The following is a 16063-nucleotide window of genomic DNA, read 5'->3' as shown; positions in this document are numbered from 1 at the left end:
GAGCGTCTCCCAAGCTGGAGCGTGGCTCGAACAGCAGTTGGGCTCTTACCGCCTGGAAAAGGTTTCGATTCCGAAGCGTGTTGACGAAGAAGAGTGGTTGGCTTCCCAACGTGATGGGATCTTCTTGTCCAGGTTAGGGGGAATGGACAGTTCAGGAGAAGAAATCGACCATGTCGTCGTTCTGGATGCCAAAAGGCAGCTCGTGTATGATTGCACAGAGCGTTTTGCACTACAGATGGGCAAGGGAACCTTGAGCGCTTGTCTTGGTGATGGGATCGACCTACTCGGCATTCCGGAGCTTCGTCGCCTCACCAAACAGCCAGTTGGGAAGCGCAAGCGTCATGGTGGTGGTAGGAAAATATCCACCGAAGTTCAACGTAAGCGAAAGGATGTTTCGCGAAAGAAGAAGCCCTTTACCACTGATTCCTCTCAGACAAGGAGGAGGATGGTAATCGATGAGCCGTAGATGCTAATTAAACTGGATCCGCTTGGCCTTATCGAACATGCAAGGGTCCAGCACTCCATTCAGCATGACCTTGTTCAGCTTTCGGAACATTTCCAAGTTTCTCTTCGTCAAGGCGTCGGCAAGGTTCAGTTTGCCGGCAATCCACTGCATCGTAGCGATCTCTCCGTTTTCGAAGGAGTCTCGCATTCGTGCTACTGTGGGTCGGAGACGGTAATCTGTCCCTTCGTGGAGCGTCGTCACTGTTGAGTACAAGCCGTGCGAGTCAACCGTGAGGATAAACGGAAGCGGGACGTCCGATCCGTACACTCGTTTGAGGCTCTCGGCCATTAGCGATCCACGGTCTGTTGACGTTGCTGCGGCAAGTATTTCAGCTCCAATTGACTAAAACGCCACTCGGGATTGCTTGCAGCTATGCCAATCAAGGACATGGTACACACTGGCACCCCCCGCAGGCAGGTATATCCCGGAGAGGTATCCGGTCTGCCCATATGAAGTGGAACCATGGCTAGCATCGGAGAAGCACAAATACGAAGGGTCCTTGTCTAGCATCGGGGGAGCACAGTACTTCAGCTGTGGAGTCAAGCCCCGCAGTTCGTTCAGAACCTTACTGCCGTTAACCAAGTCAGAGACTCTTAGGTTGCCTACAGCTTGCTGGAGGTAGCTTGCTGCAAAAGAAGCCTGCGGGAGGACACCATGACCAAGAAAGTTTAGTGATCCTGCCAAGCCAAGGTACGAGGTGAGTTCTTCCGTGGTGGCTCTTTCGTGGAACTGCTTTTTCCGTTCCCGAGACAGCGCCGGAAACTCGATTTTCTCCATGTACTCTTTCATATCGATGTGCACTGTACCATCAGGGCCTTGCAAAATGTGGAGGCGATTGAAGATTAGCGGGCCGTCTACGACGAACCGGCCAACTTCAAATCGTTTTGCAAGGGCAGCATGGAAGTCGTTGACTTCTCTTGGTGAACCGACTACCAGGAAATCATCCACGACCTTGCAAATAGCAAGAGAAATATTACCTCCATCGCCGAACTTCATGAAGAGTTGTGGCATACCAGGGATGGGTACAATGTCTTGCCGAGACATCCAACCTTCTATGGTCAGCTGCCAGAGTCTTCCAGACTCGACGATTCCATAGGCGGGCTTAAGAAGTCGCCACAGAATCCCTCGGGCCGCCCAACCTTTTGGTGGTCGAACATAGATGTCTCGAGAAAGGTAACCTCCCTGCAGGTACGCACCCTTAATGTCGATTGTGGCTATGACCATGTTCAAGACGGCGGCGATGGACAACACCAGTCGGATCACTGGGAATTGTGCAGTTGCAGAATCCTTCCGGACACTCTCCTTATCTTTGTCGCGGTTGCCGTGAGGCACCATTCGACACTTCAGCCGGAGTTTGTCCTCTTCCCCATCGGTCTTCACTTGGAAGAAATGATGCGATGATATAATGTTGGCACCTCTAGGGATGGAACTCAACCTGACTTCTTCAAAGGCACCGTCGTAGTTATTCTTCTCTGCAGCTATGGCTTTGTCAAGCAGCCATCGGGGCACGAACTGCAGTTGAAATTCCGAAGCGGTTTTATCTCCGATGATCCCTTTTACTTGCCGCAGGACGTCCTGCTCCATGGACTGGAGTTCAAACGGCAGCTCCGGGGGAGGCGTGACTCTCACCTCACCGATGTCTTTCTCAGGACGAGGTGGGTCAAACGGTTTGTTGAGAGTGCCCTGTTGCCTTGCCGGATCTGAAGGAGTGACTCCTTCCTGCAGGGGTCTCTCAAGGTTGCGTGAGCTTGGAGACTTCTTAGTATTCGCAAAGAAGGCAGGCTGTTCTTCGAAGTACCTTGCGATATCTTCATCAGCATGTACTCTTGAGTCCTCTCCGTCTTTTCTGATCTCAAGAATGTCATCGTGTAGAGGAGGGTGGACGTCGTTTCCCTCTTCCCACGGAAAGCTTGCTGGGAGATCATCCTCGGTCGGCAAAACTTGGCTCCGGGACTCGGCGTTGTCGGTTTGATGCTGGTTCATCGCTACCTCAGTGTCATCCGTATCAACGACGGCGTACGACCGGGGGAAAACGTAACCAATCTGGTTCAGATCCAACAGCAAGGGTGACCGTGGAGCTATGCGCACATCTTCATACGCAGCCCGAATTGGCTTTCCACGATGTTCCGGGTTATTTGAGACAATAACCATGTGCGGCTCGACTGCACGTACATACCCGGATTCCCATTTGCCAAACTTGACGTTGCGTTTGAAGTAGTAGACGAGGACGCCACGTCGAAGGTCTTCGGGAAGGACGGTGTTGGGTGACCGGCCCTTGTCAAGCATCAAGAGGGCCCGACGGGCAACTTGCTCTTCGTGAGCAGCGATTATTTGGTCGGTCACAACACTTTTTGGGAGTCCAGCGATGGAAGGAGTATAGTCCCTAGCGAGTTCAAAGCTGCTCATTCTCTTGCTACCGTACAGTATGTTGCTCACATATGTTGCACGGGAAAGAACGTCGGACTTCTCCACTTCCACGTTGCGAGTCTGCATGAAGAACTGTGCATCTTTGGTCATCCTTTGGGCTATCAACCGGACCACCGCATTCTTGCTCTCAACCACCCCAAGCTTGTTGTGTCTTCGAGCAGGACGGGGCTGGAATTTGACCCCTGCATACTGCAAAAAGCCCTTAAACACGGAGTTATTGAACTCAGGGTCAGATGATACAACAGCTGGAGGACCGTGTACATCACACCACTTGTTATCGAACACACGGGATGCCTCGTCCATCTCTCGTGTAGTCATGAGTGAGGTAACGGAAAGCCCGGTGTGTACGTCGACGATGTGGAGTATGGGCTGATTACCCAGCTCTGTGATGTACATGTAGTCTAGCTGAACGTGGTCGTTGAAAGATGAGAGGAGCTTTCCGAAAGAGACCTTTCTCGAGTTGGAAGGTCTTCCGGTGCTCTTGCAAGACGTACATTTCGATGCAACAGTGGTGAGGGCTTGCCTAAGAACTGAGGAGAGGATAGATCCTCGTTTGCATAACTCGAGCATATCGTCAAGGGGCAAGTGGGAAGAGCCATGAAGCTTGAGCGCAAACCTCTTTGCCACCTTTCCGTCCATAAACTTGGTTCTTCCGAAACGATGTCCCATTTGCCTCGACATGAGGGAGCGCAAAGATGCGAAGTACGTTTCGAAAGACGAAGTCTTTGAAGGTACCACGAACAAGTACGTTCTCTTGGCATCTTTATCTTCCGGGGAGATTTGTTCACTATATGTCTGAAGCACGACCTCTTTCTGTGAGAGGCCGCACACTCCAGGTGGTATGACAAGGGCGTTCTCTGGTCCGAGAAATCTTGACTTGTGGAGCACTTCGTTGCCGAGAAGGAGGAAGCCAATTCCCTTTGTGACGTAGAACGGAATTGTTATGTTTGTCCCGTACATGTCCGTAACAGGCATATCCCATATGGCAACCACAAGCTCGGCTTCACTACACTCCATTCCATATCCGTGATAGAATGGTTTGCAATCGAGCGGACGAATGGATAGCTTGATTCCCATTTTCACGCAGAGTGTAGCCGCGGATTGGATGCCGCCGACACTCCTCGGACAGCCAACGTCTAAAATTGGATTGGGGTCCTCACGTGAGGAGAAGACGTCGGACTTGGCTCCCCGCTTGGAAACGAGACTTAGTTGTCTCTGCGTCCCAGACGGGAGCCTGGACGAAAAAAAACAGGAGATTTGTACTCGTTCCCAGTGTTCCGGAAACGGTCGTTCCCAGTGGTTCTTCGTCTTTTCGCGTGATGGTCGGACGCTGAGCAGCGCAGATCACCACGGAGGTGTCCCTGCTCACCACACTCCGCACAGGTGGTCCTGTAGGAGCGGGTTCCTACTTCTTCGTGAGGGCGCTTGCGTCTTCCTCTGGGCGGGTTCCGACTACGTCCACGAGCTCCATTGCGTACGACGTCATTATAGGCGAAGTTGTCGGATCCAGCTCCAGAAGCCTTATGCCCTACGGCGAGAAGTGCTTGTCGGACGTTGCGCTGCACGAGGCTTTCAACGTCCTTCATGCTCATCGAGGGACCTTGTGTTGACGTGAGGGTCAAGTTTCCAAGGACAGAAACGGCGTCATCTAAGTGAAGCTTGCAAGGCTTCACCTTGGACAAGATGATACCCGCTACGGAATTATTAGGCGTTTCATCTTCCTGCGGATTGGTGTACAGTTTCTGAAATGCGTCCTGGATTTTCTTTCCTGTCCCTCGTGCTTGAGAGCGGTACTTACGGAGGGCATTCCGTAGACCATTTTCATCGTCTGTACGGAAGTACAACGGACCTTGGAGCTCTCCTGCGCTCTCAATAACAGACTTGAATTCGTCGAGATCTTTGATGGAGAACGACCTCGTTGTTGGCGGATTCACTTCGACAGCCCGAGCTTCAGCCAACGAAATTAACTGCAGCTTGGCATTAGTCAGAGCGCCCTCTTCGAGGTTGGCATTGTTCAACAAAGTGATTGCCAGGACTTCACCAATCTGGGAAGACGTTGATGCGTTGGAATGCATAAGATGCTCCGCAGCCAGTCCCCGGAACCGTGACACGAAAACAGAGAGATCTTCGTTCTTCCTCCGGCGGCAGGTTGATACCTTGTGAAACGAGTTTATCAGCCTTGATACCATAGCAATCGGGGGGTCAATGGCGATGAGATTCACAATGTCTCGAACGGCTGCGACTTGATCGTTTTGTTTAAAATCGATCGTTCTTGCTGCCTGTGCTTCGTCAACAATTGACTGTTGAGCACTGGGCAAGCCACGCTCATAGAGCTGGCGCCCAAGGGTGGCGTACACCGTGGCGTACACGCGATCCGTGCCACGCTCAGCGGCAGACTTTATAAGGTCTACCCAGCGAGCGATTTTCCGCCGCCAATCCTGAAGATCTCCATCCGGATAGAAGAAGGGAGGGTCTAAACGGCTCTCGCGATCGCGGGCCGAACCACTCCCTGGGCCCATAACTGTGGTAGGAATGTTAGTCTCGAGCGAAAGCTGAGGCTCGGTTTCCCTGAACGTGCGCAGCGGAGGGAGCAGAACGGAGGTGATCGAGCGAGGCGAAGCGAAAGGCCACAAAAGCCACCGGGGGTCTTGTCTCGTGAGTGCGTGAGTATCCCCCGGATTTCTAGTCCCTTTAATTTCCCCTTGATTTAAGTACCCGGTAAAATTCCCCTTTGTAATTTTGGGACCGGCGGCGCACCGCCGCGGACACTGCCAGTCGCTTAGGGCTAGCGCTGTCCTCGCTGTACAGTGCCCACGACAGAAACAACCAAATTCTAGGGAGCCAATCAAATTACAGAAAAAGTGTGCCAAGTGTTGTTATTTGATGATTTGATTTGATTGCGTACCGGTGGGGATGCTCTGAGAGCATCCCCACCGGTAGTGGTTATACGTTATAAGTTATAACCGGTAGTGGTTATACTTATAACCACTACCGGTGGGGATGCTATGATTGTGATAACCACTGACCGGTATAACTTATACCGGTCAGTAGTTATCACAATCATGGACCGCGCCGAGGCCACGTGGCCCGACGCACCCGCTAAGAGCCTCTACTCGGCAAACATCTTCAGCCCCGCCCTGCGGAGCGAGCCCAACTCCACGTCCACGAGCTCCGGCGATGAGAAGGGCCTCTCCGCCGCAGAGCGGCAGCAAGCGGTTGCTGATATTGGGCACCACACAGTGACCAACTACTACCGGTGCACGTTTGACGGGGCGGAGATTGAACTTGACAACTTTCGCGGGTGCTCCATGCAGCCGGAGCAGGTGGTCTTATTTGTGACGGATGACGAGTTTTTCAAAAGGGCGTCGCTCGTCGCGGAAAACCCCCTCAACCAGGTAAGAGTGGAGCTTCTCGCGCCGCGGCCTTCGACGTCGTCGCCATCATCATCCTCGTCACTGCTGCTGGACGAGCGCAAGACAGGCGTCAAGGCCGACTTATCGCTGAAGAACATCTCCGTCGTGGGCGGGTGCGCCGTGGTACAGGCGGTGGTAACGGTGGTGAGCCTAGGCGAGGCGGAATTCGTGCAGGCGATTTACCGAGACACGTACCTTGCCAAGCGCGCGGTGGCACTCGACGTACCGCGCTCCAAGCTGCCGTTCTACCCACTGGACAAGCAAACCAAAACGTTGCTGCGGCAGATACCGTCGGCAATGTGGGTGGTGTCAACCAGCGCGGCCCACGGGGAGGATCTGGCGATGACGGCGACGTCCGTCACGGTGCCTGCGGCGGCGCGCGGGATGATATGCTTCAATGTGGGGCACTCGAGCGCGTTCTACGCGGGGCTTGGCGGGGTCGGGGCGGGCGTGAGGCTGTTCGCGCTTTCGACAAGGCAGAAGGACATTGCCGAGCGGTACGTGACGAGGGCTGCGTTGGGGAAGGAGGATAGGACACGGGTGGAGGAAGAGTGCATGGTGGCGGCAAGTTGCACGATTGAGCATACCGAGGATGTGCAGGACCATCACATTGTTTTGACGAAGATTGACGGCGTCAAGGTGCCGGAGAAGGACGAGGAGGGGTTGATGCCTTTGGTTTGGCAACACGGAAAGTTGATCACGGAAAGTTGATCACGTAGCGGTAGGCGCCGGGTGCTGAGAGTCGGCCCTTGTGCGCTACAGTATTAAATTATATAAACGCTTTTTTAATTGAAACAAGGTCTTGAGCAAAGAAAAATGCAGCAACTCACAACTCAGAAATGGCCATTAGACTCGCCCCTCCCGGTGCACCGCCCCGGTGCACCGCCGTTCCCATCGCCGCCCTCTCGTTTCCCCCCCTTTCTATCCCGATCGCCTCCGCCGACGACACCCTCATCCTCACTGAAGGGAACGTCATCCAAGCCCTCGACGGTGAACAAAACACACACTCGTTCATAGAGCACCGCCGTACGGTATGTGAAATGTATTGCAGAAGGGACTTCACTATACATGTATATATCACATTCAGGTTGCAACGTGTTTCTGACTGTCGTACCTCCGGTGAGTGAGAATGTCCGGCGAGCAAGAATGGCCGCGGCAGGAAACAATGTCGTCTCTGGCCATCCCACCGAGCACAAGGAAGGCACAAGGAAGAGTGCCTGGCCTCGGTCTACTTGACGGTTTACACCGTGTAACCACAAACAAGTGCTGATGGGATAGCCACGGCGGTATCCCGTATCCCTGTCTTCTTCCTCCCTGTTTCCAACCATCTCTTAAGAGATGGTTGGAACAGGGACACTCAACACACTTACACATTAATACACATTAATGTGTGAGTGTCCGTGCACGAGCAGTTGCCCGTGTCCAAACAACCCAAAACCTCCTCCCCCCACCACTACCAACAAGCCACAGCCTCCCGACGACCGCCCGTCTTCGACGCTACACGTGCCGTCAACCTCAACGCTACGCTACACATGCCGTCAACCTCAACGCTAACACCGTCGTCAACACCGTCGTCAACACCGTCGTCAAGGTTTCTAATACCTGACAAAGCGAAAACCACCGCAAATCCGCCGTGCATATCTTGAACTTCATACTACAACGACTGATATCGTATGTGCCTGTTCCGCCTCCAGTTTTGTTTGCTGGTCTCGCTACGCGCAGTCTCTACGTTGGACGACACTATTCCCCGCACACTGACGCAACTGCGCGCGACACATAGAAAAGATGTACCGGCTACTTTTTTTGCGGAGAGGGGCATCGAGGCGTCGGGTAATTAGAAACAACTTCAAATACATACAAATTTCTCCTGGCACATCATCCCTTACTACATATACCACGGGTACAACCCCTCCTGTCCTGTCCTGGCCGGGACATCCCCTTTTGCCCAGTGGTTATTCACACACTCACAATCACACTACTGCACGAGCTCGTAAAAGTACAGTTTTGCTTCTACCTGGATCGCAATGTGCCGACCTGAAGTAGAACAGAACCAACGATCTCCCACAACGGTTGCTAGGCGGATTTCGTCATCTCCTGTCTTGTAGAACACTCCATCTCGTTTTAGCCGAATCCTCAGTTTCCTCTCCAGGTTCCTCTCTAGATCCGCCGCCGTGAGTTTGCCCTCATTCGTATCGATGAACTGGCGCAGATCGCTCTCTCTGAGATACCCAACATCATCGTATTGCTTTTCGCAGACAGCGCTTTGACTTGTCACGGACAGGATTCGCAACGTTCCTCCACCTAACCTTGCACCCAACGTCGCTATTCGCGACCCCCAACGTCGCTATTCGCGACCCGTCCCGGAACCAAGCAATCTGCATTAGAACTTCACTCTTTGTGCTATACCTTAACATCACCTCTTCTCCAATTCCAAGGGCTACGCGTCGTCCAATTCCAAGGGCTACGCGTCGTCCGTCGTCAGACCATTCCAGCGGATAGCGTGGTAAACCATCCTTATAATATCTCTCGAGCTGGCACTGGTACCGATATGTTACACCTGTCTCCCAATTCCAGATCATAACTCCGACTCTGCTTGGTTTCCCATTTTCATCAATTTCAACCATATTATATCCAGTTGACGCGATCCACTTGTCATCTGGAGACCACTTCACCGCAACAGGAGAACCATTATCAGGGAACAGAGCCCGCCCAACAGAGAACGGAGCCCGCTCAACAGAGAACGAAGCCCGCACACCTTCTTCACCTTCTCTCCAGGGCCGCTTCACAAAGTTGAACCAATCTATGTGAACTTCGTCTGCAAATTCGTCTGAATACAACTCAAGCAGACCTTGGTCCGCAGCCCATTTCAGGCCGACCGAATCTGGGACACGTTCGGGGGCATCGCCCATCGTCTCTCCTGTTTTGGCGCCCCGCAGCACGACCCCGCCATCTGTATGCCCACATGCCACCCTGATCGCCTCTCCCGTTCTGGCGCTTAACAGCACGACCCTGCCCTCGTTAGCGCTACCGCCAAGCGCGATCTTCGTGTCGTTTCCAGCCCACGCCATGCACCTGATGTGTATGTAGGCGTCTGCGATTCTCTCCCATAACTTGTTCCCAGTCTTCCCGTCCCACAACCCCACCCTCCTTCCAAACGACACGAACACCCTCGTCCCATCATTGGACCAACATGCTTCTGCTGCTGCGTACTTATCCTTGGCCCGGTCTTCCCCGCATTCCCACAACTTGTCGCCCGTCTTGCTGTCCCACATCGCAAACTTTCCATCTTCTGCTGCCGTAAACACCCGCTTGCTATCTCTAGACATCTTCAGACAATGCACAGGGCTTACGTGTGTCTCAGCATCCCCCCACATCTTCTTCCCCGTCTTCACATCGTACATCACTACGTCTCCGTCTCCAACCACAGTAGCACATATGTCATCGCTTGACCACGCAACAGCCGTGAATTTTCGCCTTTCCTTGTTGACCTTGTCGACTTCCTCTTCCTCCTCCTGCACCCTCTCCACATTATCCCACCTCCAAATGACAATATTGAAATTGTCATCCACAGAAAACATCCGCTTTCCATCTTCTAGCCAGCCCAAGACCTCAACATGCGACCCGTGTGTCGCCATGTGCCGCCATACTTCTGCCCCGGTCTTTGTGTCCCTCACAGAAACCTTCCCGCCGAAACTGGAAGCAGCCAACCATCTCCCATCCCCGGACAGAGATATTGCCCTTGCCCGAAAATCATCAAATTTCGATATTCTCTTCCCCGAGCGTCCGTCCCATACCGACACCACACCCAGATCGTCGATACAGTACTCGCCACAGCACAACAGCGTCCCGTCCTCCGACCATGAAAGACAGCGAACGTCTTCCAAAGGCGCGCTTTCCGCGATACTCCTACCAGTCTCCCCGTCAAAGATCCACAATCTTGCTTCAGATACTGTTCCTTCAATTTTTCTACGTTCCATCTTGAACACGCACGCGACCCGCTTTCCATTCTTCGACCACGAAATCAACCACTTGGGCCGATCGAAGTCGAACAGTCGAATACTCGGCACGCCAATCACCCGAACCATCTCCCCTGTCTCTGCACACAGTATCAAAATTGACACGTTTGAGCCGCATTTTCCCATGCACGCCAACCGTTTCCCGCCCGGTGAAAGCGATACTTTCTTAACAACATGGCCCCACATATTCGCTGCCCCCTTGATCTTCACACCTCTCTCAACATCCCACAACACAACCACACCATATGCTCCCCCAAACGCTACTCGCTTTCCATCCCCCGTCAAGTCAAAAGTGCAACGGCCCAGGTGCCCTACATCCACTTCCTGTCCGACTCGCTTTGCTGTAGCTCCTGTATGCATATCCCACACCTGCACGCTTGTTCTATCTGCCTGTACTACCGCTACATACTTTCCGTTCTCCGACCAAAACCTGCTCACACCCCATGCCACTTCAAACAACTCGTTTTCTTTCATTTCCCCGTCCCGGAATGTCCGACGAAACAGATGCTTCTCATCATCCCCCCAAGCGATCACTTCGTTCTTAGCTGCGCATCCCGACATTCCCACCACCCTCCCCTGGTCCGGAAATATGTGTTGCACCGCGCCTGATACGTTCAAGCCAGGTGTAAGCGACTTCAACCACGGCTTCTCCGCAACTTCCTCTATCCTGCGTAAGAACTCTCCAATTACTTCCGACTCGTTCCTGAATCTCAACAGACCATCGTACAGCTGAAACCATACCTCTCTCGAACTTCGACGAACAAAGGACGCACTCAGCCTCGCCTGTCTAGCAATCTTCTGCAACGACCACAGCCTGCCTCCCGCTTCGCACCGTTCTCCGTCTTCCCCGGCTACGTCCGTCAAAATCTTGAAATCCTCTTGAAGATTTAGCCCCTCTGCCCGAGTTAACTTCTCTGCCACCCACCTGGCATCACTCAAAACATCCCACAAATCCTCGCCCAGCTGCGCCCCCTTGAGATGGCGGCACAAGTTGTGTCGGAAATACTCGTCCTCCACCATATCCTTCTTCCACCCTCTCCCGCAAACCCACGGCGGCGCTTCTTGCCTGTTCTCACTCTCGTTCCATTGCCATTCTTGCACAAGCTTTTCATGCCACCTCTTCTCTCCCCCATTCCCACATCTCTGTTGCACGTAATCGAGCTGCAAATCGTGCAACCTGACTCCGGCGATCTTGCGACCACTTGACACTCCATCCTTTCGTTCCACTAGACTGGCCTCCACGAATTCGTGCAGCACTTTCAATGCCTGAGCTTTTCCTTTCCGTCTCCATAACAAACAGAGCACACTCAACGGCAACCATCCTTGGCGCCGAATGACCACCAGCGACTCGTACATCTCGGCGTAGGACATCAACTGCCCATCTCTGGTCTTCTTTCGATCCATCATGCACAGCGAAACTTCAAACGCCATTGACAGGTTCTCGTATAGGTACGTCCCATCCGCTCTTTCGTCCAATAGTATTGACGATGTATCTTCTAGACACTCCAAGTACTCATCAAGCACATTTTTCAGACAAAGTTCTTTCGCAATCTCACGATGTCTCGCAATCGCTCTGCCAACCACGGACAGCGCAAGCGGAAGCCCACCGCAAAACCTCAGTATCCTATCCGTTTGATCCCCCAGGCCCTCAACCTCTTCACGTTGTATGTCAGCAGACTTTAGCAAGATTTCCAGAGAGGAAGCATCTTCCTTTGTCGAAAATTGGATTTCTTCGCTTCCCTCCACCACGCCCCACTCTCGCGCTGTGAACGCTGTACGGCTGCTGTTCTCCACATCCGCAATTTCTCTCAGTCTTGACATGACTTTACTTCCGGCTATGCCTTCTCTCCCGACCATGCCTTCTCTCCAGACATCGTCGATAAGTAACAAAATTGTCTTCCCTTTGAACCACTCTGTGACCCTCGAAACCGCAGAGTATAACACGCTTTCTTCACGCACCGCCTTCGCTTGCGTTTCCCCTCCGCTTTCTCTCGTGATGCGGGCCAGATGTTCTATTACTCCTCGTTCTGTCGCGTCTTGACCGAGCACCAGCCAGTATATACCGTCGCAAAACCGGCTGCGAACCTCTTCATCCGAGGCCAGACCGCGTAGGGCGCAAGACTTTCCGATGCCTCCCATCCCCTTCGTCCCCACAACCCCTCCACGGCGCGCTCCAACAGCACCAACATTTTGACGGTCTCCCGGACGCAAAACACTCCGCCTCAATCGTTCTTCCGGAGCCGTCATACGTTCCGTACTGTTGCCAGCATCTTCACTGCGTCCAAACTTCAGTATGACATGGTCCGGGTTCTTTGGCACTTGAAACGAAGCCTTGAAGCCATCCTTCTTCGGGTCCTCCGCGGATGTAGTACGCATTTGATGACGAGCATCGCCACTGGCGCTGCTCCTCTTCGCCTCTTCCTCGAGTGGGCCATGTACGCCTTCTGTCACTACATCGCTCGAGTGCTCCTCACATTTCTTTTTCACAGCCAGAAATACTCGCTCCACAAGTTGTTTTCTTGCAAGATGGCTGAATTCGTCTTCCAACCGGTTCGTTGCCTTTTCGTCATTTTCTATCCCGGTGATATCTGCCAGCTCTTGTAGCTCCCTCTTCACCATTTCCGTGCTCGCCTCGCCCTGTCGTTCCTCGCTAAAAAACTTCTCAACTTCAAAAATATTGTTTCCTTCAATATCCTGATGCTCACTGGGCTCCAACTTTCTACATTCCCGAATACTTAGTCTGTAAAACACCGGAATCAGTGTCGGCGGCAGCATCCCATCGCTTCTAGCTTCTCTCCGTCGGCGTAGGAAGCAGCGCAGCTCCCTCATAGTCCATTTTCGAGCGGCAAACTCGGGAGAAAGAATGAAAACACCGACCTTCGCAGATTCCATGGCCTTCGTCATTTCGTCCGGTCCGCAGTCACCGGGCTGCATTGATTTCTTGTCGAGGAAGAACTTTTTACCATCAGCTTCCAATTTCTCGAAAAGAGGACGTGCGATGTTTAGCTTGTCCGGGCCAGCATGGCTTATGAACACATCGATAGAGTCTTGCTGGTAGCTTTCCTGCATTTTTAAGTAAATAGCCAGACGCCTAGGACAAGACAGAAAGAAAAGAGAAGTTGATGAGGTGCGGAGTGTTTTTGCGTGAAAACGGCCCCGGTCGCTCGGAAAACAGGGATGCGAAGGTTGATGGCCGCGTTCAGCGCGTGGCACTCTTGTCTTTGTCAACGGTCAACGTGTCTACGGCGTTGTCAACGAAAGCGGAATGAGTGGGGACGTTTGTGTGGATGAGTAGGATGAGACGAAGTACTTGCGCTTGCTGTTTCGTGAATGAACGCTCGTAGAACTCGAGCGTGGAAGGAAGCACCCAGGGTGTATTACAGCCTCGTGAATGAACGCTCGTAGAACTCCAGAGTGGAAGGAAGCAACCAGGGTGTAAGGGCTGTTTGTTGCTCGCCTCTTGATGGTGGCGGATTTGTCAGAACGCGGGGGGGAAAGTTTACTCTGTGCTGTAACAGCTGGCCTTCATGCGGGTTCTCCCTGGTTGTAAATAAAGTTTTTTATCATACGCGATATGCACCGTGATTTTAATACAATTCTCAATAAACTCAATTACTGTAGGGGCAAAAGAAGCCATTGAATTTCTTGAAAAACTCAAAGTATTGCAACCTATCACAGCACTCCGCCTGTCCAGTCCAAATATCCGTCAACAAGTAAACATTTACTTTCCACGGGGTAAAAATTGACCCCCGACCAACAAGTAAACATTTACTTGCCACTGGGTAAACATTGACCACCCGTCTAATTTTCTAGTAAACATGTTCCCGCTACTGAGCAAATCAATATGGGAATACCATTTCCACTGCTGCATGCGCATGGACACTCTATATTACCTATGTACCGCACTTGATCTTCTGGATGACATAAACTGGACTGTTTTCGGTAGTGAAAAATCGATACAATCTTGGTAAATCATACAAACAGATGTAGTTTTAACAATTCTCATGAGTTCGATCTGTAAAGTCCAGTTCTCTACCATTGGTGAAGCTGTCACGGATTACGCTGCGCAATTGAGATTAAATTACTTAGTAATAAAGCGCAAATGAGAAGGCAACATCCTGCAAACTTTAATATACTTAATGCCACTTCAACATAGTGAGTGTTTTTCTATGGCAAAGACGCTTGATCGTGGCGACATACATACTGTGCTCTCTTCATGTGTATTGAAACTCCAAAAAGGACCCAAAACTCATTATGAGATTTGGAAGGCCGAAAAGGGACCCAAAACTCATTATGAGTTTCGAACCCCCACAAAAAGGTATTCGAAACTCATTATGAGTTTCGAATACCAAAAAAGGGGTTCGAAACTCATAATGAGTTTCAAACCCCCAAGAAAAGGTATTCAATATTCAAAATGAGGTTGACACTACATATTCCGTAAACAAGTTAACATTTGCCTGCTGCTCACTTAACATTAACCACCTCAGCAAAGGACAAATGCAAACATTGACCCTGAAAACAGGTGGCTTACTCAATTCATGAGTATAGGACCCATGAAACAGGGCGTTCCATACTCGAAGTAGTAGTTTAGTCAGTCTTTTAACAGGACTATACGCTTTTTCAAAGTCCGTAGGTCCCTGGGTGATCTTCAGAAGAAATATGGGACTCAATAGGATAGCACAGATAGCTTCAACACATAAGTCTCGATACCATTTTACTTTCGTGCCTACTCAGAGATCTCTATCAGAAGCATCAACATCAATACAGTTTACGGCAGAATCATTCTTTTCCAAGCCTTGAGCATTCTTGATATCGTCGCCACTCGTTTTAATTTTCAAGAACAACGTCGAGATAACTTTACGCAGGAGAAGATCCTGTGTTACTTCCTTCAGGCAACTCAAAATCTCAATTCGGGCATCAAATGCTGATAACGCATTTTCAACATTCATTGTCAGATCGGTAAGCTTTTCCATCTGTACAGCTGAAGCTTCTTCGACAATTTCGTTCATTGCCTCAGCTACATTCTTCTGAATCATTTTCATTCCAACAAGTCTCCCTTCATTGTGTTCCGACTTTTATGCTTCGTGTCTGAACGAGATACGAAGGCTTTAATTTTTCTTTCGGAACTGCCTGGGATATTACCGAGAAACTTGGATCTCTTCTGTTTTTTCTGCGGAGATTTCGATCCAGATGGGGCAACCAAAGAGTCAAACCGCGGTCGCTTGCGAAGGATATTGTACGCGCCAACCCCGCTATCCAATCCAAGCGATTCCTCGACTGAAATGTTGTCGAGATCTTCGAGTCGTTTGGCGGCAATGGCTGGATTAATCTGCACGCCACAGATGTGATGTCCTCTCCTATTTTGGCTCTCAACGATGTTTGTGTCCTGAAATCCAGTGCGGAAATTTTGATCAGCCATATTTGAAAACGCTGTAATTGCCAACGTCTTGAAGGGGTATTTTAGTACCCAATCTGCCCAAGACCTGTCCAGCGATCTGACGTAGTCCAGAGCCTCGTTTGCCTCCATAACGCTTCTGCAGTTGCGCATTTTCATCATCGTTCTATAGAACACATCTCTGATATTCACCGGTAGTCGGGCCGCTCGTCGCCTTGCATCCCTGTCAAAATGAACAGTACAACCAATCATGATGTTCTCCACATGCATACGTGCTGAACCTCCGATTGTCGATTGAAGGGCCAGG

At 51.5% G+C, this 16063-nt stretch overlaps 3 protein-coding genes; 1 reads left to right on the top strand and 2 right to left on the bottom strand.

Annotated features, from left to right (window-relative positions):
- The first annotated feature begins 5994 nt into the window (after nt 1-5994).
- Nucleotides 5995-7339, top strand: CHC_T00000257001 (hypothetical protein). Its single transcript, XM_005719328.1, has 4 exons — nt 5995-6014; nt 6102-7020; nt 7086-7144; nt 7312-7339. The coding sequence occupies exons 1-4, from the start codon at nt 5995-5997 to the stop codon at nt 7337-7339; spliced, it is 1026 nt and encodes a 341-aa protein (XP_005719385.1).
- An 89-nt stretch (nt 7340-7428) lies between these two features.
- On the bottom strand, nt 7429-7719 carry CHC_T00000256001 (hypothetical protein). Its single transcript, XM_005719327.1, has one exon. The coding sequence runs from the start codon at nt 7717-7719 to the stop codon at nt 7429-7431; it is 291 nt and encodes a 96-aa protein (XP_005719384.1).
- A 406-nt stretch (nt 7720-8125) lies between these two features.
- On the bottom strand, nt 8126-13430 carry CHC_T00009561001 (WD40-repeat containing protein). XM_005719326.1 is given in 2 exon segments: nt 8126-8579; nt 8580-13430. The coding sequence occupies 1 exon segment, from the start codon at nt 13428-13430 to the stop codon at nt 8580-8582; it is 4851 nt and encodes a 1616-aa protein (XP_005719383.1). The 3' UTR covers nt 8126-8579.
- Between the last annotated feature and the right edge of the window lie 2633 nt (nt 13431-16063).

Source organism: Chondrus crispus, genomic scaffold (assembly GCF_000350225.1).
Source record: "Chondrus crispus Stackhouse genomic scaffold, scaffold_474, whole genome shotgun sequence".
In the NCBI taxonomy this organism is placed as follows: Eukaryota; Rhodophyta; class Florideophyceae; order Gigartinales; family Gigartinaceae; genus Chondrus; species Chondrus crispus.
The sequence above is the reverse complement of the archived record's forward strand: the minus strand, read 5'-3'. Positions and strand labels throughout refer to the sequence as shown.